At 40.2% G+C, this 24,190-nt stretch overlaps 1 protein-coding gene across 1 annotated transcript in view; it reads right to left on the reverse strand.

Annotated features, from left to right (window-relative positions):
* The window catches only part of LOC134678735 (plexin domain-containing protein 2), a 48,942-nt gene extending 26,105 nt beyond the window's left edge, over positions 1–22,837 (reverse strand). The window contains exons 1-2 of the mRNA XM_063537415.1: positions 22,635–22,837; positions 8,231–8,425 (exon numbers count right to left, since the gene is read on the reverse strand). Coding sequence (XP_063393485.1) covers positions 8,231–8,425; positions 22,635–22,719 — 280 coding nt within the window. The 5' untranslated portion in view covers positions 22,720–22,837. The remainder of the gene's footprint in view (positions 1–8,230; positions 8,426–22,634) is intronic.
* Between the last annotated feature and the right edge of the window lie 1,353 nt (positions 22,838–24,190).

A 24,190-nucleotide genomic window follows, 5' to 3' on the forward strand; every position in this document is an offset into this window, starting at 1 on the left:
AGTTGTCACCCTTCCTTGTCAGAAAATTCATAGACTAACTTATACATACTGTGCCTTAAACTGTTTTTTGACAAGTTTTCACAGACAATAAAATATGACATTGATGCATCAAGGCGGTTTGTTAACAAGGGCCTACAGGTAAACGAGAAAATCGAAATTAAATTATCTGCCTCTTCATCGCTCGAATATGCAAGAGTGATAGAGAGATTGGATAACGAAATTTCGATTTTCTTGTTTCACAAAGGTGCCACCTACGCAGAGCTTTGCCTAATATTCCCTATTAAGCATGTACATGATTGAAAATTTGCATATTTGGCTTACTTTCCAAGGATTTTTCTTGGCCAAGGATTTCATCATCTTTTTTTAGGGAATGAGAGGTTTAGAAATGTACGGAAATTGTGTCTGACTGACTAATCAAACACATCTCTGGAAACAATAACGGATCAGTTGGAATCATGAATCTAGGATATACCTGGATCTGGCATGAGTGGTGGGGGTAACTGACAGAACGGGATAGTCTTATGTATCTTTCAGTAGGAGTAGCAGCGAAAGAGCTATTATAACAGTTTAAGCTGTACGGTGTGACAAAGTATTAGAGCACACATACGTATAGGTACGTTAAAAAACATAACCCTTTCTCGAGAGTCAGGTAAAAATATAATAAAGACTATTTTCTAAACTAATTCACAAAAACAGTAGGTATTATGGATCAGCGTCGCCATCAGGCCGCGTAGCCAAGACGCCAATCGCTAACGCTCCGTAGCGATCGATACGCAACTGTCACTGTCGCACTAATATGGAAGAGAGATAGAGAGACATAAAGTTTTTCGCTTTCGAAGCGATAGCGATTGCAACCTTGGCTAGGCCGGCAGATATATCCGAGCGCACACGCACGCGCTGATCTGAACACGCACTTTAACGCTTTGAAAATAGAGGCGTGATCAGATATTTGTGAGCGCCTTGACCGCTCCGATATATCTGACGGATGCAGCTACTTTAATAAATAATCCATTCTTTAAAGATCTTAAGGCCTTGATCCAATCTGTTTTGAGATGCAAATGCGCGTGATTGTATTCGCGATGCGTCACGTATACATACCTATACGAGTAGGATAGTTCGCCATAGCACGAGTCATACTTAAAATATGTAAACAAACGTACCTACGGCAAATAACTTAAACATTACGCAAAGCAATATTAAACGTTAACTAGCGAAAGCGACAGAGAAAGGGAGATTTTATATGGTTTGTTTTTTTAGCATTAACTAGAAAGAACTTCGCAGAAGCTTGTAGTTCCAAATCCGACACTTATAGCGGTAATAATTTGAAGTCGACTATATGTATTGACCATGCTACATTAGAAATTTCAATAATTATTAACAATTAAAGAGCCTGATAAAAACTGCACGCTTGCTTCTGTGGAGTTCTTTATAATGCTAAAAAAAACGAACTATAGTGTTCTCTTTTAATTTATACAAAACAAAATCATTAATTCGAAAGTAACTCCGTCTGTTTATCTGTCTGTCTGTTACCTCTTCACGCTTAAGCCGCTGAACCGATTTAAATAAAATTTAGTCTGGAGATATTTTAAACCGGCGAATCAATGCGAAGAATAATTATTGTCAAAGAAGCAAGAATAGTTATTTAGGATACAAGTGCGGAAAATAGGAAATTAGCAACGAGTCGAGTGGCAGTGGCAACGAGAGAGGGTGATTTCGGGGTCGTGGAACAAGAGAGCCAGACATCATACAGAATCCAAAGATGAGCCTAATGCAGTTGTTAATTATTGTTTATTACCAATAATGATGATTCTTTTCCAGATGACAAGTAGGAAAAAACATTTTTGCATACAATTTGGTGACCCTACTCAATGCGACGTCTTGTCGCTTTCCATAGAGCTTATGTCAAAAGTCATAGGGTGACCATAATTACTTAGTATAACATTAATTTTACTTGAAAAATAAGAATAATTATAGTAATTATTTTTTAATCAAATACTACCATATGATAATGTGGATCATTTACAGAGTCAGAAAAAGTGGTTCTTGATCACAACCCAGAAATCACCCTATATATTAAAACACGACCGAAGGGAGTGTTTTACAGTGCATGTAGCTATTAAAAACAAATTTTGAATCGTTTGCACTAGAGATCAGGGATGTTGCGGATGCAGATTTTTGACATTCGCGGATGCGGATATTTAAAGGCTCACATTTAAAAGTAAAATAAATGACAAAAACATAACAAAAATAAGTATCGATTCTTCAATCTTTTATCTCTGTTTTTGTCTACCGGATTTTGAATGAAATTAATATATATTTTTTATCATTTTTTTAACATTGTCTAAAAAACAGACAATCCTAAAATATTGCCTAATTAAAGGGGCCCACTGATTAACAGTCCACCGGGCGGTATCGGTCTGTCAGTTGTTCGGAACTGTCAGAATTTCTAACTGACAGGCCGATACCGTCCGGCGGACTGTTAATCAGTGGGCCCCTTAATACGAAGCGTTATGTAATCCGTTTAATACTTGAAAGTGTTGCAGTAGGTATCTACACCTAGTGTGTTGCCGTTCGTTCCGTCTATAATGTATATTTGTATAATACGGCTACGTGCAATTCTGAAAATCTTGAAGAATCAAGAAACAATGACGGCAAGACCAGGCGGCCTTGCCAAGGTGATAATCGCTATCGCTTCGACAACGAAACGCTTTGTGTCTCTTTATCACTCTTCCATATTAGTGCGACAGTGACAGTTGCGTTTCGATCGCTACGGAGCGTAAGCGATTGGCACGTTGGTTACGTGGCCAGTACTTAGTACTAGAGTCAGTCCAGGAAAAGTCTGCAGCGGATTTGATAGCCCACGCAGTGCACGTGTTAATTTAAACGTCAAACATCTATGAAATTATGACGTATAAATGACACTTGCACTGCGTGGGCTATCAAATCCGCTGCAGACTTTTCTTGGTCGGATTCTAGCGAGTTTTTGCGGCTTTGGAGACCGAGATGAGGCTTCCAGGCCAGTACTGAGGCTGGTTTGTGTAATATCTTAGGTTACATATCGAGAATATCACATACCTACTAAAAATCATAAACTTATCGATTTTTCCATGTTTTCCGGTATTTCGTCTTAAAACGAATGTAATTATTACTGCGTAAATTTAAGTAAATAATCGGAAAATGGATTAGTTTTATTAATGAAATAGTATATAGGAATAAATAGATTTTATCTAATTATGTATAAAATTAGATGTTTTTGTTGTGTAGGCTGCATCCTACACTATGCATTTAAGGGCTAAAAACTTGTCATCTAGCCTAGCCTATTAGCATTTGTTTAAGACTGTTTCTTGAACCATATAGACCGAATTCAATGATTCATATAACTCGTTCAAGTACACACAAACTTGCGTGCAACACAAATAATTACAATATCAGTTACAAGGCCTCTCGAAAAATCCAAAACACACAGTGGTTTCCCACACTTGGTTAAATACACTTCAGACTTCAGAGAAATGATACTTAAGACCTTTATAGTTATAAGCGCTAGAATTGTCTGAGGTATGAGACACAACATCGGCACCTTTGAATGAAGAATAAATTAATGACCAATAGTGGTCCTTATTATCCATGCAATAAGTATTAAAGTAGGTCGATTATATTAGTATTGGTTATTAGTTGAACCGAACGATTGAATTATTGTAAGGTGGTGGTATACTGATGCTCGACGCGGTCCCAGTACATGTCATCTTGAAAATTAAGTCATTGTCAATAGAGGTGACAGCAGGGTTTCATCTATTGGATATTAGCATGTCGAGCACTAGCACCATCACCTTATGGAGTTTGTTTTTCGCTACTACCACTTAAAATAATCTAAGAAAGTCAAACGTATGAACCCAAAAAGATCACGACGATCGCCCTACCACGACTGTCTTAGCAGTGTCCAATTTAACTTACCTACTTAGGCCCACTTGCACCATCCCACTAACCCGGGGTTAAGCGGTTTAACCGTCAACCAAGTGTCAAATTGTACTGGTAACCATGGTAACTCCAGGTTTAACCGGTTATTGGGGTAACCATGGTAACTCCAGGTTTACCGGTTATAAACCTCCCAGAGCGCCAGGTCCCTTCTCATTCCTCTTGATCTAATTGATCCGGGGGTAAGGGAAGGGTTCTTGGACGGTGCACCCCGGGGGCAACGGTAAATAATCTCTTGATTTTCAAGTGATTCCTTACCGGTGCTGCCAATGTCCTGTCGTGGGGGGGTTGAGGGGGTTCCGCACAGGGTGTCCTCTCAATGAGGGAGAGTTCACCCGAGTGTGTGCTGGAGGGGGCCTTCGGGCCGGGCGGCTACGGTCGCGGATGGGGCCTTCGGGCCGGGCGCCTTTGGGCGCGTGAGGGCACAGGAATGCCGCTGACCTGTATAAAACTGCGGTCCCCGTAACTGTCTAGGCAGAGGGCCTATGATGACGGCCGGGGGGGTTGCCACTGCTGGCCGGCGCCGGCATGGTGGCCACGAGGATGACCACCTCTATAAAAAATCGCTAAGACAACCTGAGGAGGTGGAACCCGGGGTTTTTCCATCTCCTCCCGGCGTGGAGGTAGTCATGAGGGATCAGTGTGTGGTGTCGCCCTGCATACTACCTTCGAGAGGGGGAGCTTCGGTTCCAGGGCCTTCGGGTCCAAGGAGGGGACAGCCTCGGCTGTCGGCAGCAGGCGGTGTTCGCGGTAGAATGCTCTGCGATCCCGTGTTCACCGTCACTATTGCTGCGAGACGGGCATACCGTGGAGGGTTTAGTCGGTATTTGGCCCCTTGGCCACGAGTCCGACATATCCGTCCTAGTTCCTCGGCTAGGCGGAATGCCTAAATGCATTACTCCACGTAAAATAAGTGTTCCGTAAACAAAGTTTTGTACGGAACACTAAAAAGAAAAAAAAAGTTTAACCGGTTAACCCCGGGTTAGTGGAATGGTTCAAGTGGTGCTTACTTTACTGTTTTAGTGCATGATTTCAGTACCTCTAGTGTAAATTTCATTCGACAGCGTGACGAGACGTACGCGTTTGCGTTAAGTGTCATTTTGTATGGGATATTGAGTTTCCAAAACGTCCCGCTTGGCGCGCTGTTCAAAATCCCATACAAAAATAAACATAACTTGATTGATTGAACAAGATACTGAAAAGTACGGAACCCTCGGTGGGCGAGTCCGACTCGCACTTGGCCGGTTTTTTGAGCTCTAGTTAGACTTATACATTTACTCTAGTTCGTTAGACCGTCATGTCCGTACATGTTTTACCGGTAATAAGTGTTAATCAGAATTAATAGTTATTTGTTTTACATACCCGAGCAAGCGAAAGATTCCAAAATTGAACGAGCGTAGCGAGTGGTTCGAAAAACAGAATCTTGAGCGTAGCGAGGGTTTCAAAGCACGAGAAACAAAATTTGCCCCCGAGTGAAACACAAAATTTTTCACCACACCAACCCAAAGCAAATATTAAATGTAAAATATCAAACAAAATCAAACCTAGTCAAATCCAAATGAATGTTATTGTATATTTATCATCCAAATTCGTTGGGATTTATACGTTCAAAATGAATACGTCAATTCTACCAGCAAACATAAGAAAACAACTAAAAAATGGCATTTGATTACTTTGCCTCACAACTTTGCTATCAGTTATTGAAGTGCAAAGTAAGCCTTTCCGAGCTGGTGTGGTGAAAATATACATCCTTTGTTTACAAGACGGCTACCGTTTAGATTGACCTACTACGAGTAGTAGCGTGCAATCAAGTATTTAATTCAGACATTTAGTTTCGTCATTTTGCGCAATCGCAATTGTTTCGGTAACAAACAATCGTCAGAACGAGAAAATGTTTTAGCGCTTTGTCAATTAAGGGGCCCACTGATTAACAGTCCGCCGGACGGTATCGGTCTGTCAGTTACAACAAAATTTTGACAGTTCCGAACAACTGACAGGCCGATACCGGCCGGTGTACTGTTAATAAGTGGGCCCCTTAATTGACAAAGTCTTGACATCCGTATCCGCGTCCGCGGGTGTGAGAAAATTATCCGCATACGCGGATGTCAAAAAATCTGCATCAGCAACATCCCTGCAGTGTAGACCCCGCGTTAAGTTTAATAAATGTAAAAGTGAAAAACACTTTCGTCGAGTCGTTATCACAATGGTCTTACGGCCTGGCCACGACATTGGTCTTAAGCGACCAGCGGTGCGGCGGGCGGCGCGGCAAGGCAGAGCGGCGCGGCGAGCATGCCACGACTTCGCAGCGTCGAGCGAATGGGACTTACTCAAGTGTTTAAAAATGTCTTTGTCAAAAGTGGCTCTTCAGTGCCTCGACAGCAGCTCAATAGACGCTGTTATACGTTAGGCGAATTTAGAGTGTTATACAAAGAATATAGAAAGTATCCCGCAAAAATTTACGAGTACACTAGAATGAGTGTAGAAACATTTGATTATATATAGGTACTCCAACACTTGGACGACATTTACACACACCTAAACTCCGATCAAAAAGACTTCTAACTAATCAACAATATTTCCATGATAAACACTTCCGTGTCCATTGTCGCGCGCGAATATTATAAAAAAAATTGTTCTACGATTCACCGCCCTATGCGTACCGCCGCTGCCGCCGGTCGCGCCGCTGTTAGTCGTGGCTGCGTTCCTCGCATCCATGTATTTGTTTCCATCGCCCGCCGCGCCGCGCTCCGCCGCCGCCGGTCGCTCGAGTAAATTCGCGCGAATCGCCGCTGGCAGTGGCGCGTCGTGGCCTCTCCCTTCTTTTCGCCTTAATTTGTAACATTAGCTTTTCGCTCGCCGCCGCGCGCCGCCGCTGCCGCTAGTCGCGCGATGTCGTGGCCAGGCAGTTAGGCGCCATAGACGCTATTGGCGCTATAATTACAGTTTATTGGAAATAATCGCTTAAATACATATGTGCATTCGGTAAAGAGATATACCATCAGATCATGCATGCCCGGATTTTGACGTGCAGTATTTAGGTCTCTTCAAAAATATGAACATAAATCTTATCTCTATTTACTCTGGTTGTATTGAATAAATGTGCCCATTTTCGGACGGCAGATAGGGTAACAGAGGGCCTACCGCGAACCACGTTCGACGTGTTGCCCCCCTGTCACACTTACGTACGAATTTACAAGTGCGACAGAGAGGCAACACGTCGAACGTGGTTCGCGGTTAGGTTATCAGCGCAGATAACCTGTGCTCTACAAATATACCTAATCGCATAAATAATTAAACATACCTTTAGACGAGCAATTCTTGTTTATTTATATACATATATTTCGGGGATCTTGGAAACGGCTCTAACGATTTCAATGAAATTTGCTATATAAAGGCGATAAATAGATAGATAAACACTTTATTCATTCCCAAAACATATTTACATGGTAATTACAAAGAGAGATTTTTAATTATTAAACATTGTCATGCAGCTTAAATTAAAAGAAAAATAATAATTCGATCTATCTATAGAACCACTACCACCAGTTTTGACATTGACAGATACGCTCGTGTCTACGTAACTTACTTTCTATGCATCTCGCTCGCACTCGCATATTAGTGCAAGCGAGATGTATAGAAAGTAATTTACGAAGATGCGAGCGTATCTGTCAATGTCAAAACTGGTGGTAGCCGTATAGGTTTTATCTCTGGGAAAACGCGCATTTTTGGGTTTTTATATGTTTTCCGAGCTAAGCTCGCGGTCTCCCAGATTACGCCGAGACGCCAGAGAAACATTTACGCCGTTTTCGAGCAAAAGGTAATCATGAAACTAGCTTACGTCACATCACATCACAAAACCGCCGTGTCGCCTAAATAATTTTTTAGCTTGTAAGATATTACTATTGTATGTATGTTAGTTTGTAAGGTATCTATGGTGTATCTATGGGCCTTAGTTGCCTGATAATAAATGATATTTGATTTGATTTGAAAACGGTAGCCAAAAATTTTTTAGTAATCTTGAGGCCTTTCTCTAGTAACTTCTTTATCGACCACATACGTGCCAATAGAATTTCAACTTTAGCATTCTGGTTTTAGGGTTCAAATTAAATTGGACTTTCGGGAAATATGACTTGTCATCAAATGAATCATCAAAGCAGGATTAATGGGATTTTTGGGCAAACCTTGTAGATTGGTGCGGCCTGGAAGAGAGTTAAACTTTTTTTTTTGTTCACAACAAATAATTTTTATTTCAACTTACTTGTGGGAGCCGTGAGATTAGTAGTCCTATTGCTGTCCTCAACCGTGGCGTTTGTCGGCGGCGGCGCGTCGGCGATTTTCGGCGCGGCCGGCGCCGGTTCCGGCGCGGCGTTCGGCAGTGGGGGCGGCGCGTCCCGCTTTTGACGGTACGGCACGAAATCTATACCGGTCTCGTGGGTACTGTATTCCCATGTTGCTGAAAAAGAAAATATTGTATTTAAATATTATTATAGAAATTCATGGTGCTCCTTGTACCTACCTAATTGAGGCTCTTCCAGACGAAAAAAATGTAAAAGAAATAACGCCACTAACATCAACTTTTGTGGCTCTTTGAGATACCTAGATTCTTCTCTTCAAGAGTTTGCCGACCCCACAAGAATTGGCGGAAAGCCCAGTTTTCAAGAATTTACCCTCAAAAAAAAACTTGACCTTACAGACGATGTAAACCAACTGATATATATGGAATTTAACGGGCGGGAAAAAGTAATTTTTCAGGTACATTTCTATTTTTTATTCTACAATTCTATTAATAGTCCAGAGAGTATTTCACATAACAACTTCGCGGGTAACAATTACGAAGATCAATTGTACTACGCGCTCGAACGAAGCAGATCCCAGTACGGCATCATTAACTGGGGACATACGACGGTCTAGTTTCGGCGCCATGTTGAATGGTAATAATTGCCCGGCGTCGCCGATGGACATTCTACAATTAGGTTGACACATGTTGAATAGTAATCTTGTTACATTGGAACAATTGCTGGTAAAATTTGACCCAAACACACTCATAAAATACACATTATGGCTTAGGATATTACATAAGTTAAGGCACAGAATAAAAAATAGTACTAGGTACAGAAGACTCACTCTCTAACAAAACGCGTCTGTCACGATCAGCACAGATATGGCCGCTAGGTGGCGACAGCGCCACGCGCGGCTTATGGCAAACCCCAAAATTGGGGTCGAACGGATGTACTTTTAGGTACCTGTAGCAAAGCGACGAAATCGCGGAGTGAGCCACGCCTAGTTAAGGTGAGATAGATATATAGATAGGACAAGACCACAGACTTGAATATACCCTAGATGACGCAAATGCATCTACTTCGCGTGTCCGAACTCTGACCAAGCGTCGAGGTTGGCCGTCGCTATTGACAGTCCACGCACGTCAGTTGTAGCAGCCGATAGTCCGTAAAAAATTAGTTGCAGTTAATTGTCACGCAACTCGTTGCGTGACAATTAACTGCAACAGCCCAAAAATTGCAAGCACTCAAGGGCAAGGACATATTTCCTATCACAGGTAAGTAATTTTAAAATGATATTATGCGTGAATTCATTTTAAACAATTTTTTAAGTATTTCAGGTTATTTTTGCAATAATGTACCTAAGTAACTACAGATTAACGTTACAAAACTATATTTACATTACATTGCGCGTTTGCTTTGAGCGTTTGATCTGACGTTGTGTGTTAAAGAGTCGATGAATATCGGAACAGCGATACTGTCGCGCATAGCTACGACTTCGGGGTACAGCCCATTTATCATTCGTCTGTCAAATTTAGCGACTAGTGTTGTTCGTTCTACCGATCGCTTCTAATAAACGATTTTAATCGATATCGGACAGATGAATGATAACTATTATAAAAAATGTTTCAGTAGTTATTGATTAAAAAAAACGTCCTAATTTTACACACCTTTAAAAATGAGGGCAATTTGAACTTACCTATACGATGACATGTTTATACGTTTAGAATGATTATAAATTTCTATTGTGTTAAAAAAACTTTCATTATTTTTGTTTTCCACATGATCCATTCATAGATTTTGAAAATACTAGTTTCATTGAAGGGAAAAGTTGGGAAGAAGCTTTTCGTCCGTTTTTATCATTCGTCCGTCTTATCATTCGTCTGTCACAAAATCGATGTCATTCATGACAATCGATTTGTGATTTTTGGCGTGGTTCGCGGGGGAGCGGGGAGTGAGCGAGCGAGACCGCAGATATAAAATCTATGAGTATGAGCAAGACAGTTGATTCGTAGCGGGGCAGAGGGGCGTTGGTGTCTTTGAATCGGTTAGGATTTCCCATCACTAAATTGCTAAATTACTGTGACGTCACAGTAGGTGGTAAAAAGTCGGCACGCTTGGTTTCAATACAAATCGTGACATTTGCTTCATCTAGGGTATATTTAAGTCTGTGGACAAGACATCTTTTGTTGCTACAATAGGCTAGGGCCTAGGGCTAGATGACAAATTTTCATTTATGGTACCAATCGATTAGGTTTGTGTTTAGGATCAAATGTCTATATGGGACCCATTGTATTAAAGCAATGCAAAAGTCAGAAATGATAGTGAAAGTCCGACAGTCGTATTTCACTCGCGAAATGCTCCTATCCTAACGAAACGATAAGTGAACGTGACGTCAAGGTCACTGAGCGTCCATCTTGAAGTATGGGCAAAACAAGAAAATTGCGTTTTTGTCGGTGAAATATTGCGTTTATGTATATAGTTGCTGTACATTCTTTTTTTGGATAAAAATGTAAGGAATCGAATGGTATCGTTACTTATTTGATAAGTTATTTCCTTATAGAGATGGGATATGAAGAACATAGTTTATTAAGGGATCATCCATTAATTACGTCACACGAATTTCTAGGTTTTTTGACCCCTCCCCCCCTCCTTGTCACACTTGGTCACATTTTGCAAATCCCTCCCCACCTGGTGTGACATCACATTTTAGGCAATTTTGTTTTCAACGAAATCGGCAATACTAACTCGGCATTTTTTTTTTATAAAAAAATATTTTTGGTAAAAGAAATATTAGTAATTTTATAACACAAAACCAAATAGGAACGAAAATTACCTACTTCCAAAACCTTATTATTTAAATGTACAGCGAATAAAAATTAATTTTTGGTTACTGATGAATAGCGATGAAGTTAAAATGACGTCACAATGTTTGTGACTGGCCCTCCCCTATGTCACAACATGTCACATTTTCTTGACCCCCTCCCACCCCCTTAACGTGTGACGTAATTAATGGATGACCCCTAACTGGGGGCAAAACAAACACGGACAATTACTTAAAAAGTGTTCTTCTTGCCCCGGTGTTTCTCTAACCCCTTCTCATTTAAGATATATTTCTAAAACCACTAATTTTCTATATGTATATGTTCATGGGGGTCAAATTGGTAGATTTTAAGTTCCTCTATCATTGGTATTTGTTAGACCCGTACATACTTTTTTTTTAATTTCTTTATTTAGTATAAATTTTACAAAAATATTTACTTATCTAGTGTACATTATAATCCTAGACAGTAAAATCTGATAAATAAGATGATTTACTGAGCTAGTTCGCTCACTATAAACTTTAATAATAAGCCAATGCCTATAAGTCTTTACTTTCTAGGGTTCCGTACCCAAAGGGTCAAACGGGACCCTATTACTAAGACTTCGCTGTCCGTCCGTCCATCCGTCTGTCACCAGGCTGTATCTCACGAACCGTGATAACTAGACAGTTGAAATTTTCACAGAGGATGTATTTCTGTTGCCGCTATAACAACAAAAATACTAAAAACAGAATAAAATAAAGATTTAAGTGGGGCTCCCATACAGCAAACGTGATTTTTGACCAAAGTTAAGCAACGTCGGGCGTGGTCAGTACTTGGATGGGTGCCCGTTTTCTTTTTGTATTTTTTTCCGTTTTTTTTTTTGCTTTATGGTACGGAACCCTTCGTGCGCGAGTCCGACTCGCACTTGCCCGGTTTTTTTTAATTACACTGATGAATCTTTAGTATTACGATATACTTATACTTATATGCAAACACAACATAACTAATTAACTATGCTTGTTTTGGAGAACTCGCATTTATTATGTACATGTAGGAACGTCCTCATATATGCTGTTTATCAAAACTTTGTTAAAATTTTAAATACTTTTATTTACCTACCTAAATGTCGGGAGTGTTTCCTGTAAATACTTGCGATAAAAACGTGATAATGCCACTAATTAGGTATAACCTCTAGCCGCCCAGAGACCCATAAAAAGGTATCCTGTTCCATTCTAATTCGAACTTTGTGTTGACAAAATAAAATTTCATTTTGCTTGGCAAGGTTTGACGTATGGGCGACTAGAGGATATAAGTATTAAAGGATTTTTTTACACAAATTCACTAAGCCCCGCAGTAACCTCAAGAAGGCTTGTGTGGGGGGTACTCGGACAACGATCGGACAATGTAAAAACGTTCTAACCGGGACTATAGCCTACATTGAAAACGTTTTTATTAGTGATGTACCGACTATTGATTTGGCCGACTAGCCGACTAGCCGACTAATCGGCGCTCGAATGGCCGATTAGTCGGCCGACTAGTCGGCTAGTCGGCCATATCATTAGTTTCGTATAAGTTCAGGTGAAAAACAATAGTTTTGCTCTTTTGGTTGCGCTATTCATATATTAGCTTGGCTAAAAGGTGTTCTCTATAGGTTCAAAGACCTATCACAAGAATCCTCGTTCAATTTCTGTCTTTCTTTTATTTTATTTTGCGATCCTGATGAGCAGACCGTCACTACACGGTACAACTTGTAGGAGGTATTTCCAAGCCTCAGCGTCTTTACGAGCAACGTGCCCTGTTTATAAGTCTCTAAATTTTGCAATAACATTAATAGTTCCCCATGGCTCCACCATTAAAAAAAAAACAAAAACTGAATTATAATAAAATCCTTTAAGTATAGAACTTAGCCATGAAATTACACGAGAATCAGTTGAGATCGACCTGTAGAGGAAAACACCAGTCCACCACCATACGATAACGATCAAACGGTCAATTATATGAACAAAAGTTTTCACACCCTGTATAGGTATTTTGGTAAAATAGGCATAAAACATATGGTAAATATTAACTGTTGGTTTCTTTTATTCTGTTTTTCTTTCACTAATAAAGTGCCGACTAATCGGCCATTTTTGCCGACTAGTCGCCGACTAATAATCGCCGACTACAAATGTGGCCGGATAGTCGGCTTTCCCGACTAGTCGGCGACTAGTCGGTGTCGGTACATCCCTAGTTTTTATGGTTCCGTACCTATATACTATAAGTGTATACTATAAGGGTTCCGTTTTTTCCTTTTGAGGTACGGAACCATAAAAACGTTTTCAATGTAGGCTAACTAGTCCCGGTTAGAACGTTTTTACGTTGTCCGATCGTTGTCTGAGTACCCACAACACACGCCTTCTTGAGGTTCCTGTGGGGCTATAAGGCTTATAGGATCACTCGTGCGTCTGTCTGTCTGTCACAGCCTATTTTTTCGGAAACTACTGGACCAATTAAGTTGAAATTTGGTACACATATGGAAATAAGTGACCCAAAGTCCGACATGTAACGTAATCAAATGAATTTTAAAAATGGGGCTATTTTCAAACTATATCGTGTTATATATCAAATGACAGAGCTCATTTTGAGAATTTCAAATATATCTATTTTTATAATTTTATAACAAATAGGTTAGAAGTTTTTTAAGAAAATAGCTAAAAAATGACCACCCCCCACCCGCTTTATCTCCGAAACTACTGGGTCCAAAATATTGAATAAAATACGCAAAATAGCTCTTTACCTATAAATGACAGGAAACCTATCAGAAATGTGCAGTCAAGCGTGAGTCGGACTTAATGTACGGAACCCTTGGAACGCGAGTCCGACTCACACTTGGCCGGTTTTTTAACGTGACATTCCCACAATTACAAAGAAAACCGCTTAATGGAAGATAATCGAATTCAATTACAAGTACAGTCGCCTTCAGATATATCGGAGCGACCAATGGACTCACAAATATCTGAACACAATGCAATCAAGGCGCTAGAATGCGCGTTCAGATATTGGCGACTGAATCTACTTTCCTTGCAATCAGGGATGTTGCGGATGCAGATTTTGTATGCGGATATTTAAAGCCTCACATCCGCGGATGCGGATGTCAAGATTTGGTACTTACAAAACGTCAAATATCACATTTTTAGCATTTTTTATTTTAAAAAAACGAAACGTTTAGTATATGAGCAAGGATATAGGTGCGTTTTATTATATAGTAAATAGTATCTTGGGCGACTCTTCGGGATCTAGACGATTTCGTTATATATAATGACGATATTACCTAGCACTTACGCCGCCGGCACCGCCGCTAAACGTTCCTGTTGCCGACTTGGTCGACATCCGCATCATGCGGATGCTCCGCATCGATTTTATGCGGATGCGGATGCAGATGCCGATGTTCGAAATAAAGCGGATGTTCCGCGGATGCGTGACACATTTTGTAGAAAAAAGGTACCATTTATGTTTATTCCTTCAATATAGGTAACCCTCTAAGGTTTTTTTTTCTACTCAGAATCACTAGGACTCATCATCATCATCATCTCAACCATAAGACGTCCACTGCTGAACGTAGGCCTCCCCCTTTTTTGGGGGGTGAATGCCATAATCGCCACGCTTGGCACTTGGCAGGCGGGTTGGCGATCGCAGTCGAGTACCTACACCGAATATGAGGGACGCTGCTTGCCCGTCCACCGGTGGTCTTGGACGTGGTTTAAGGACATACCCGGGTCCTGGATGTAGTTTAAGGACATACCCGGATCCAATCACGAGGACTATCGGTATAGATTTAAAAAGGTGTCCGATTAAATTTACAATTTTTTGACGCATTTTCACACACATTTTGTATTGGCCGTTCCGACACATCTCATGACGACTATACATCTACCAGAAGATATTACTTAAGGGGCCCACCGATTAACAGTCCGCCGGACGGTATATCGGCCTGTCAGTTAGAACAAAATTTTGACTGTTCCGAACAACTGACAGGCCGATACCGTCCGGCGGACTGTTAATCAGTGGGCCCCTTTAGATTACTAAGCGCCACCTGCACTATCCCACTAACCCGCGGTTAACCTGTTAAACCTTAAACCCAGTGTCATATTGTACTTATCGATTACACTACCTTACGAAGGTCGAGGAGATCGTGAAGTATGTACGAGCCAAGTCCGGATTCATCCTGAGGGTCGTGAAGTTGGAATCTCGACACAATGTGAATTTTAATTCTTTTGTGCTGAGCGTTCCGACTGAACAACTAGCGACCTTCACCAAGGAGGAGTTTTGGCCGAAGGGTGTCAAGTTCCGGCGGTTCCGCGGCCGGCTCCCTGACACTGCGGGGTTGCGAACTGCATCGCAGCCATAATTTTGTTTTTAGTTTTAAGATATATTTTGTATTAATATGTATGCTAGTTTTAAGGTATTTATCTATGGGCCAATAGTTGCCTGAAAATAAATGTTTTTCATTTCATTCATTTCATTTGTACTGGTAACCAAGGTAACTCCAGGTTTAACCGGCTAACCCCCCCCCCCCCCTCCGGGTTAGTAAATGGTGCAAGTGGCCCTAACTACGTTGTTTCCCGAACGCTGCCCATCTAAATATATGTAGTATAATTATGCATATACACTCCACACCAATAAATACAGGACATATCAATATGGAAATTGTATAGAAACTGACCGGTTTTAATGGTCCCCGAGTGTATAATAACGTCACCAGTGTTAGGTATATTTTTAGGACATTTAATAATAATTCTAAATGGCAGTTGAGGACAGGTCAAGCTGAGACCGGTTAGTATGAGGAAAATTAGACGATACGGGCTTAGATATCAGAGGGCCTACCGCGAACCACGTTCGATGAGTTCCCTCTCTGTCACACTTGTAAATTGTGTTGTATGCAGTTTTGTTTCTTTTAAAAAATAAAGTAATGTCTCCTTTAAGTAAAATGAGCTAGCTTAAGGATTTAAGGTAGTTTTCCGCCAGGGCCCGACTTACCTTTCCACACTGTATACCTATTAGCAAATTTTCGAGCCGTTAGCCGTTTCATTAGCTGTTTCTGAGATCCTCGATATATACAAGAATTCCTCTTTTAAAGGTATAAGATTAAAATACAAGCTTATTACAAAAAACCGGTCAAGTGCGAGTCGGACTCGCGTTCCAAGGGTTCCGTACATTACCCAATTTTAACAATGTATTTTAAGAACTATTTTGTATATTTTTTTCCAAATTTTAGAGGCAGTAGTTTCGGGGGTATAGGGGGAATGGCCATTATTTGGCTATTTTCTTAAATAACTTCTAAACTATTTATTTTAAAATTACAAAAAATATATATTTGAAATTAAAAAAACCGGGCAAGTGCGAATCGGACTCGCGCACGAAGGGTTCCGTACCATAATGCAAAAAAAAAAACAAAAAAAAGCAAAAAAAAAACGGTCACCCATCCAAGTACTGACCCCTCCCGACGTTGCTTAACTTTGGTCAAAAATCACGTTTGTTGTATGGGAGCCCCGTTTAAATCCTTATTTTATTCTGTTTTTAGTATTTGTTGTTATAGCGGCAACAGAAATACATCATCTGTGAAAATTTCAACTGTCTAGCTATCACGGTTCGTGAGATACAGCCTGGTGACAGACGGACGGACGGACGGACGGACAGCGAAGTCTTAGTAATAGGGTCCCGTTTTACCCTTTGGGTACGGAACCCTAAAAAGAGCTCTTTCATTTGACATGTAACACGATTTAGTTTTAAAAAACATTAATTTTTAATTTTCTCATTTACCCCCCAAAAGTGGCCTCCTACCCATGTTAAAATTAATTTGTTTACGTAAGATGTCCGTCTTTGGGTCACGAATTTACATTTGTACCAAATTTCAACTTAATTGGTCCAGTACTTTCGGAGAAAATGTGCTGTGACAGACGGACAGGCAGCCAGACAGACAGACGCACGAGTGATCCTATCAGGGTTCCGTTTTTTCCTTTTGAGGTACGGAACCCCAAAAAATATTGAATTCCTAGTGGGTAGGTAAGTAAATTGTAGGAGTTATCACATTTTCCTCATAGAGAATAATATTAATTCTTGGAATACGTCACTTAATAATGAAATTGCACATTAGGGTTTCCCGCAAGAACGCTTTTACAGGAATATAATCAATGTTATTGTTACTACAGTGCAAAGTGCATCTCAGCTAATACCTACTGTGTATAAGCTTGCATGTATGTCATCTCCAGTACAGTTGCATAAAGGTGACAGTCCATTTACGACAGCAGCACTACCATTCATTTTACTATGGAAATTGACAGTAACACCGACGCGTTCGTACTAGTAGTGCAGCTGCACCTCGATGTAATTGTCAATTTCCATACTAAAGCCGACCACTAAGGGCCAGTTGCACCACCCACATTTGACAGACTGATCAACGTCAGCCGGCGCGCCCCGGCGCTTTTCTATGAAACTTTCCATACATAAAAATTTAGCGAACTCTTTAACGATACGTACAATTTGGTGCAACCGACCCTAACTAACAGGCCGCCGGACGATATCGGCCTGTCAGTTAGAACAAATATTTGACAGTTCCGAACAACTGACCGGCCGATATCGTCCGGCGGACTGTTAGTCAGTGGTCGGCTTAAAATGAATGACAGTAACGTCGCAACAATAGTGCAGCTGTCGTTGGAAATGGACTGTCACCTTAACATTACAATGTATGCTAGTAGTATTTTGATAAAACCCACAAAATTGTTGACGTGTCTTTATACGGAGGCTTGATGAGTCCTTGCGGAATTGCGCTTAATATCCATAATAACCCCCTTATTCATAAAAACCACAACACTTTACGGGCCTCATCATCATCATCTCAGCCATAAGACGTCCACTGCTGAACATAGGCCTCCCCCTTGGATCTCCATGCGTGCCGGTTGGAAGCGACCCGCATCCAGCGTCTTCCGGCGACATTAACAAGGTCGTCCGTCCATCTTGTGGGTGGACGTCCTACGCTGCGCTTGCTAGTCCGTGGTCTCCACTCTAGCACTCACTTCGAGCTTTACGGGCCTGATTTAGTTAAATTATGTTTTATCCCTTTCTTACAAATACATAAGTCAAAATGACATATAAGGACAAATGGTTTTTAGCTAATTGAGGTTTGTAGCGAATCTATGAATAAGGGGGTAATATAATATTATAAATGCCAAAGTGTGAGTGTCGGTAAAGGGGCTCACAGATTCCTGACAGTTATTCGGAACTGTCACGTTTTGCGATTAATGACGACAGGCTGTTATTGAAGACTTATCGGCATTCGAACCCAAGACCATCGGCTTCTTAGGCAGGGTCACTATCCACTAGGCTACACCGGTCATTGTTAACGTGTTAAAACACGCAATAGCAGTGGGCACCGGCCTCCCAATGAAAGGAGTTTAAACCATAGTTAATTGTTTAGTTTCCTGTACTAAACTTAATTGAGGTGTTTGACCCGTGACGTTTAACAGGGCCGGCTTAAACCAGATATACTGGGCCTACAGAAACCTGGGTATTGTACGTATGGAGAGCGCAGTGTATATTGGTCTTTAGTTCAACTGTAACCGAAAGTGAAAACCGAGTTGACAATGAGTGAATGGGGTCGGTCGTAGTATTTAGCAGATGGCGCCAGCATAGCTTGCCCTGTCAATCCCTAGAATTGTGTCAAATTGTGTATGTATATTGTTGTTATATTTATGTTACATGTCGTGATTGTTTCACCGGCTGGTTTCATCTGAAGATCAGCGCTGGAAGTCGCCAGCAATGCTGAGGTGAGACCATTTCGTGGCACTTTCTCTTTTTTATGTTTCTCTGTTCTGTATAAATTTTTATTTTGTGATTGTGCTCACGAATATATTATTTCTATTTCAAAATCTTTATTTTTTTTAAATAATTTTTATGCCAATCATCATCGTCATCTATGCAAACCTTTGACAGCTGCCAATCCCATTAATTGTTGACACTGACAATAGAGCCGAATCCAGACTGGTGTAACGTGTAATGTAAGATAAGATTAGATAAGATAAGATTACGTGTAATATAGCGTCAACGTGTGGACGCGCGCTAAGAACCGACAGCGGATGTTTCCGGCACAAACGTTGCATGTAATGGCTCCTCTAAACGATGGGCCAACGCCGACCACTCCAAGGGACGCATTTATGCGTTAGAGGGAGCAAGTGACATTGCTATCTCATTCTACCGCATGGCTGCAACGCCAGAGGTGTTACATGCGCGTTGCCGACCTTTTAAAAACCTGTACACTCCTTTTTTGAAGAACCCCATCATGTAGACCCTCGGGAAATCCTTGGAAGGGAGCTCAGTTAAGGGGCCCACTGATTAACAGTCCGCCGGACGGTATCGGCCTGTCAGTTAGAACAAAATTTTGACAGTTGCGAACAACTGACAGGCCAATACCGTCCTGCGGACTGTTAATCAGTGGGCCCCTTGAGTCTGGAACCGACTTTAAGGTTGTGTCTATATATTTATGGAACGTTGACTTGTAAAGATTGTGAACTCGAGCGTAGGTACATTTCTCTGGTCATTCTCAGAGTCAAGTTACAGCGGTGGGTGGTTATCTGGTTATACGACCTTATCACAGTAACGTGATAGTACAGACAGTTACACAAGTATCAAATTGTATTATCAACTCACTCTGAGAAGGTACGCAGGTGTATAAGGCGATAATGGTGCATCGCTTCTCCGTACGTATAGTCTACACTTTTGCTCTCTGGACATTGACATTACGGTATCGTCTTGGGTCGTCCCATTCGTTTTTCGTCAAGTTCTTAAATTAGTCATATTCTGCTTTCGTCACTCATTCTACATTGAAAGCCGAATGGGTGACGAAAGCAAAATAGGACTAATTTAAGAACTTGACGAAAAACGAATGGGACGACCCAAGACGATACCGACATTACGACACCAGCTGATTTAGCTCTCTTGATTGTTTAAAAACTGATGAGAAAGTTGTTTTGTATTTTATCCACATGCGGGGCAAAGTTATAGTAAGTAAAAGTTATGTCTCATTGCCAAGGTGACTAAAAGCAGAAAACCGTTGTTTTATCACAATAACTGCAACAAATGTGGCCTAGTTATTGTCAAGAGAATTGTTAACATACATGCTTGACAGCTTCCCAAACTAAAACATTTCATTATAAAAAACCGGCCAAGTGCGAGTCGGACTCGCGCTTCTACGGTTCCGTCCATAAGTCCGACTCACGCTTGACTGCACATTTCTAATTGGTTTTCCTGTCAATGTCATCTATAGGTAAAGAACTAGTTAGTGTATTTTTTTTAAACATTTTTGACCCAGTATTTTCAGAGATAAAGGGGGGGGGGTTGTTATTTTCTGGCTATTTTCTTAAATAACTTCGAACCTATGCGTTTTAGAATTAAAAAAAAAAACATGTCCATCTTTGGGTCACTAATTTACATATGCCCAACTTAATTGGTCCAGTAGTTTCCAAAAAATACAGTGACAGACGGACAGACAGACAGACGCACGAGTGATCCTATAAGGGTTCCGCTTTTTCCTTTTGAGGTACGGAACCCTAAAAAAAGTCATTTATTGTCGCAAAGAAAATTTACAGCAATTAATCTAACAAAGAAATAAAAGGACACAATAACACAATAATTGAGGATCAGTTCGGGGCGCTTCGGTTTCAGTTTATGATGACTTCGTAAGAGTGTGTGCGTATTTTTTTTTATTTGCAATATAATTCATAATTCATAATACTTTATTGCGACCATGGTAATATAGGTGTTACACAATATTATAAGCAGTTTCACATGGGCCCTGTAAGGGCAAAGCAAGGATGTATGTACATACTAAAATTACGCTAGATTATTATATAATTACACAAAATTCTTAAAGTCAATTGAAAATCGTAAAAATTGTAGTCATTAGAAAAAAAAAATTAAAATTCCTCCAAATTCATCATTTAGATGTCAATAAATCAATATAATTAATTAATAATTCTTTATAAATTTTAGACAAAACAAAATAACAAAACAATGCAGGCTAAGGTCAATTATTATATGCGATATCAAATTCATTTATATTATCTTTATAAAACTCGTCAACTGAGTAATAACATTTCTGTATTAAAATTTTCATTATTATATTTTTGAACCTAGTATTGTTATTTTGTTTTAATATATTTGGGGGTATTTTATTATAAATTTGGGCACATCGGTAATATGGACTTTTTTTGAAAATAACAAGGTTCGCTTTTGGCAACGCTAACTGATACCCTGTCCTTGAATTATAATTATTACAAATCTGATTCTTTTGCACGAATAAATTATAATGTACTTCGTCAAGCAGATCTTGTCAGTAGAAAATCAAATTTTCTATGAGATGCTATCCCATAGCGCCTACATTTTTTAAAATTGCCGCCTTTTTCTACTGACAAGATCTGCTTGACCATTTATAATATTAGTTTTTGGTGGTCGGTTTGAGGTGGGACAGTGCCTGCTCCAAGGAACTAAGGACATCCCATCAGGCCTCTTGCCATAATTATTAATATTATTATCCATTGTATTTACACGGAACATATGAATGATGCTATTTCAGTCAGTCTCGGCACAAAAATTACTGAGGTTGACTGAAGTAGCATGACAAATACAACCATTCCAAAATAATAGGTACAATCACCGAGTGACCTCCCCGAGGTCCTACTCAACATCAAAGGTTTGATAGGATTCCTCGAGGAGCTGGGCTGGCAAGACTAGTCCACCCCCTATCACGCAAAATAGGCGCAAGACGTCGAGTTGCGGAAAATCGCCCGAACTACAATACAATACAATAGGTACAATAGAAAACAATTTTGTACTACATTCTGCAATTGGTGAGTGTAATTTTTAAGCAAAAGGTAACACTTTGCCGCTTGCCATAAGGACGCTTTGACAAGTTATTTGTATAAATATACAAGTATATTTTCGTCTTTATGTTAAGCAACAATGTGGTACCCTTTGCTTGAAAACGACACAAAACACTGATTTTAGTGGCTAGGCATGTACGAATCTTACAAGAATTCAACAGCTTTTGTTTTCGACAACACCTATGTAGCTATATTATCAAAAGTTTCTTTACAATGTGTGTTAAGGTTTAAAATATACATGAACGAGAAAATAAAAACACTAGCTACTTGTTTACATTGCATATAGATTAGATAAAAATGCAGCCTATAGCAAGCCAGCTTTGCAATATGTTATCACGGCTCTGATTTCATCAAAGCATCTTGTATGCATCCAAGTGTCCTCTAATGAGAAATGAGTCACCAAGACGCAGATTAAAAAAAAGTTATTAACCATAGAAAAGTCTAGACTTTTTAAAACTATATCATCAATATCATCATGCACAGGACTCATCATAATGCCTAATAAACACAATTCGCTCGCCCGCGTAGGCCTATACGAAACTATGTTGTTGGCAAATTAACAATTAGCATCGAATAGATTTGAGTCACGACATACGAGAACAAGGCTTCAACTGTTCGAAAATACACAGTTTATTCTTTGTTTACTTTAGTAACACCATATTACTTACCTTTCACTGGGCTTGGGAGGTGCAAACATAGTAAAACCACAGCGGCAAGCTTCAGAACACTCACTTTTTTGTTGAAAAAGTCCATTTTAGCGTACGGATGTGCTATTTACGTTAAAAATATAAGACCGTCTTGGCATTGACGTTTACCACGCTGGCGGTGTGAACGATGAAACCGAACCAACGGTGAACAAGTTCGTGTGGTCGGAAGGACAGTGTTGCCAGTGGCCGAGTAAAAAACGCGTAGAGTCGGACAAAAAAAGTATTTGATAAAGATTTTTGTCGATGTTCGATTATCGATATGGTAGGGAGGTTTTAATAATTGCCTATTTTAATATACCAACTCAAAAACGTAAATACTTAATAAAAAAAGGATCATAACAGGCAAGCCGGAGGAGACCACGAAGTTCTATGGATATGGATGTCCCGCCACTACTGCATTGTCTCAAAATAGGTAATGGCCGTAATGGGACTAAGTTCTACCGACGTTCCTAGTCAATTGTCTGAAAACGGAAAAGCCGCAAGAAACCGAGTTTTATGAACGTCCCACCACTAACAAGCTTGTGACATGTGAACTTTTATTATAACTATATTAGGCTAAAACGCTATCGGCAGTGTGCTACGTTACGTTGGTCATTATTACACACGAGGCGATATTGTGCGCGCGAACTCTAAGCGAGCACGCAATAAGATAGCCCATGTGTGTAATGACATGTAATGACCAATGCACACCTGTTTCATACAACGTTACACACTTGCGAGGCAAAAAAACGAAACTTACATCAAAAGTCCTGCATCTGTTATACTGCCTGCCATGCTGGGGCCCCCTCTCGTCTGCCGTGGGCCCAGCCGGCGCCCACCGGCTGTCAAGCTGCCCGGGCCCCGGCCAAGCCCCGGCGCCCCGAGACCTTGTTATAAAATCTACTCGACCAATTTAAGAAGGCTCCCTTTCCATACATATTATTAGCAATTAGTTACAATCTCAACTCAATCAGTTATCATACATTACCGCACAAGGTTATGAGCCGAAAAGCGGTTCAATAAGTTCCTCGTTACGAGTAAGCGTGTTGAAAATGCTGTTTTATAAGTATGAAAATGGTCGATGGGACCAAAATGGCTACTGAAATATTACACACTATTTTGGAGGAAATTCCAAAAAATCTTGGGTTAATCTCACTTTGTATAGTAGGAGTTATAGTTTTGATACAAGAAAATATGCTCGAAAATATACTCTGGCACACCCAGCCTGTCAGTAGAAAAAGGCAGCAAATTTAAAAAATGTAGGCACGAAGGGTTGCATTTTAAAATTTCGCGCCTTTTATGAATGACAAAGTAGGTGTGTTTGAGTATAGTTACTTGATTTCAGTGCCATCTGACAATAAATTAATTTAAAGTCACGGCAAATTTCTAAATTTAATTTCTCCACTTAAAGGAAATTTTAACATGCTGGCAACATTTTTCATTGCTAACGTTACGTGTTCTTTATACAACATTTCAAATAATAAATATTTAAAACTGCAGCGAATAGGATTTCACGCTTAGTTAGAATATCACTTAAT

Source organism: Cydia fagiglandana, chromosome Z, assembly GCF_963556715.1.
Source record: "Cydia fagiglandana chromosome Z, ilCydFagi1.1, whole genome shotgun sequence".
Classification (NCBI taxonomy): Eukaryota; Metazoa; Arthropoda; class Insecta; order Lepidoptera; family Tortricidae; genus Cydia; species Cydia fagiglandana.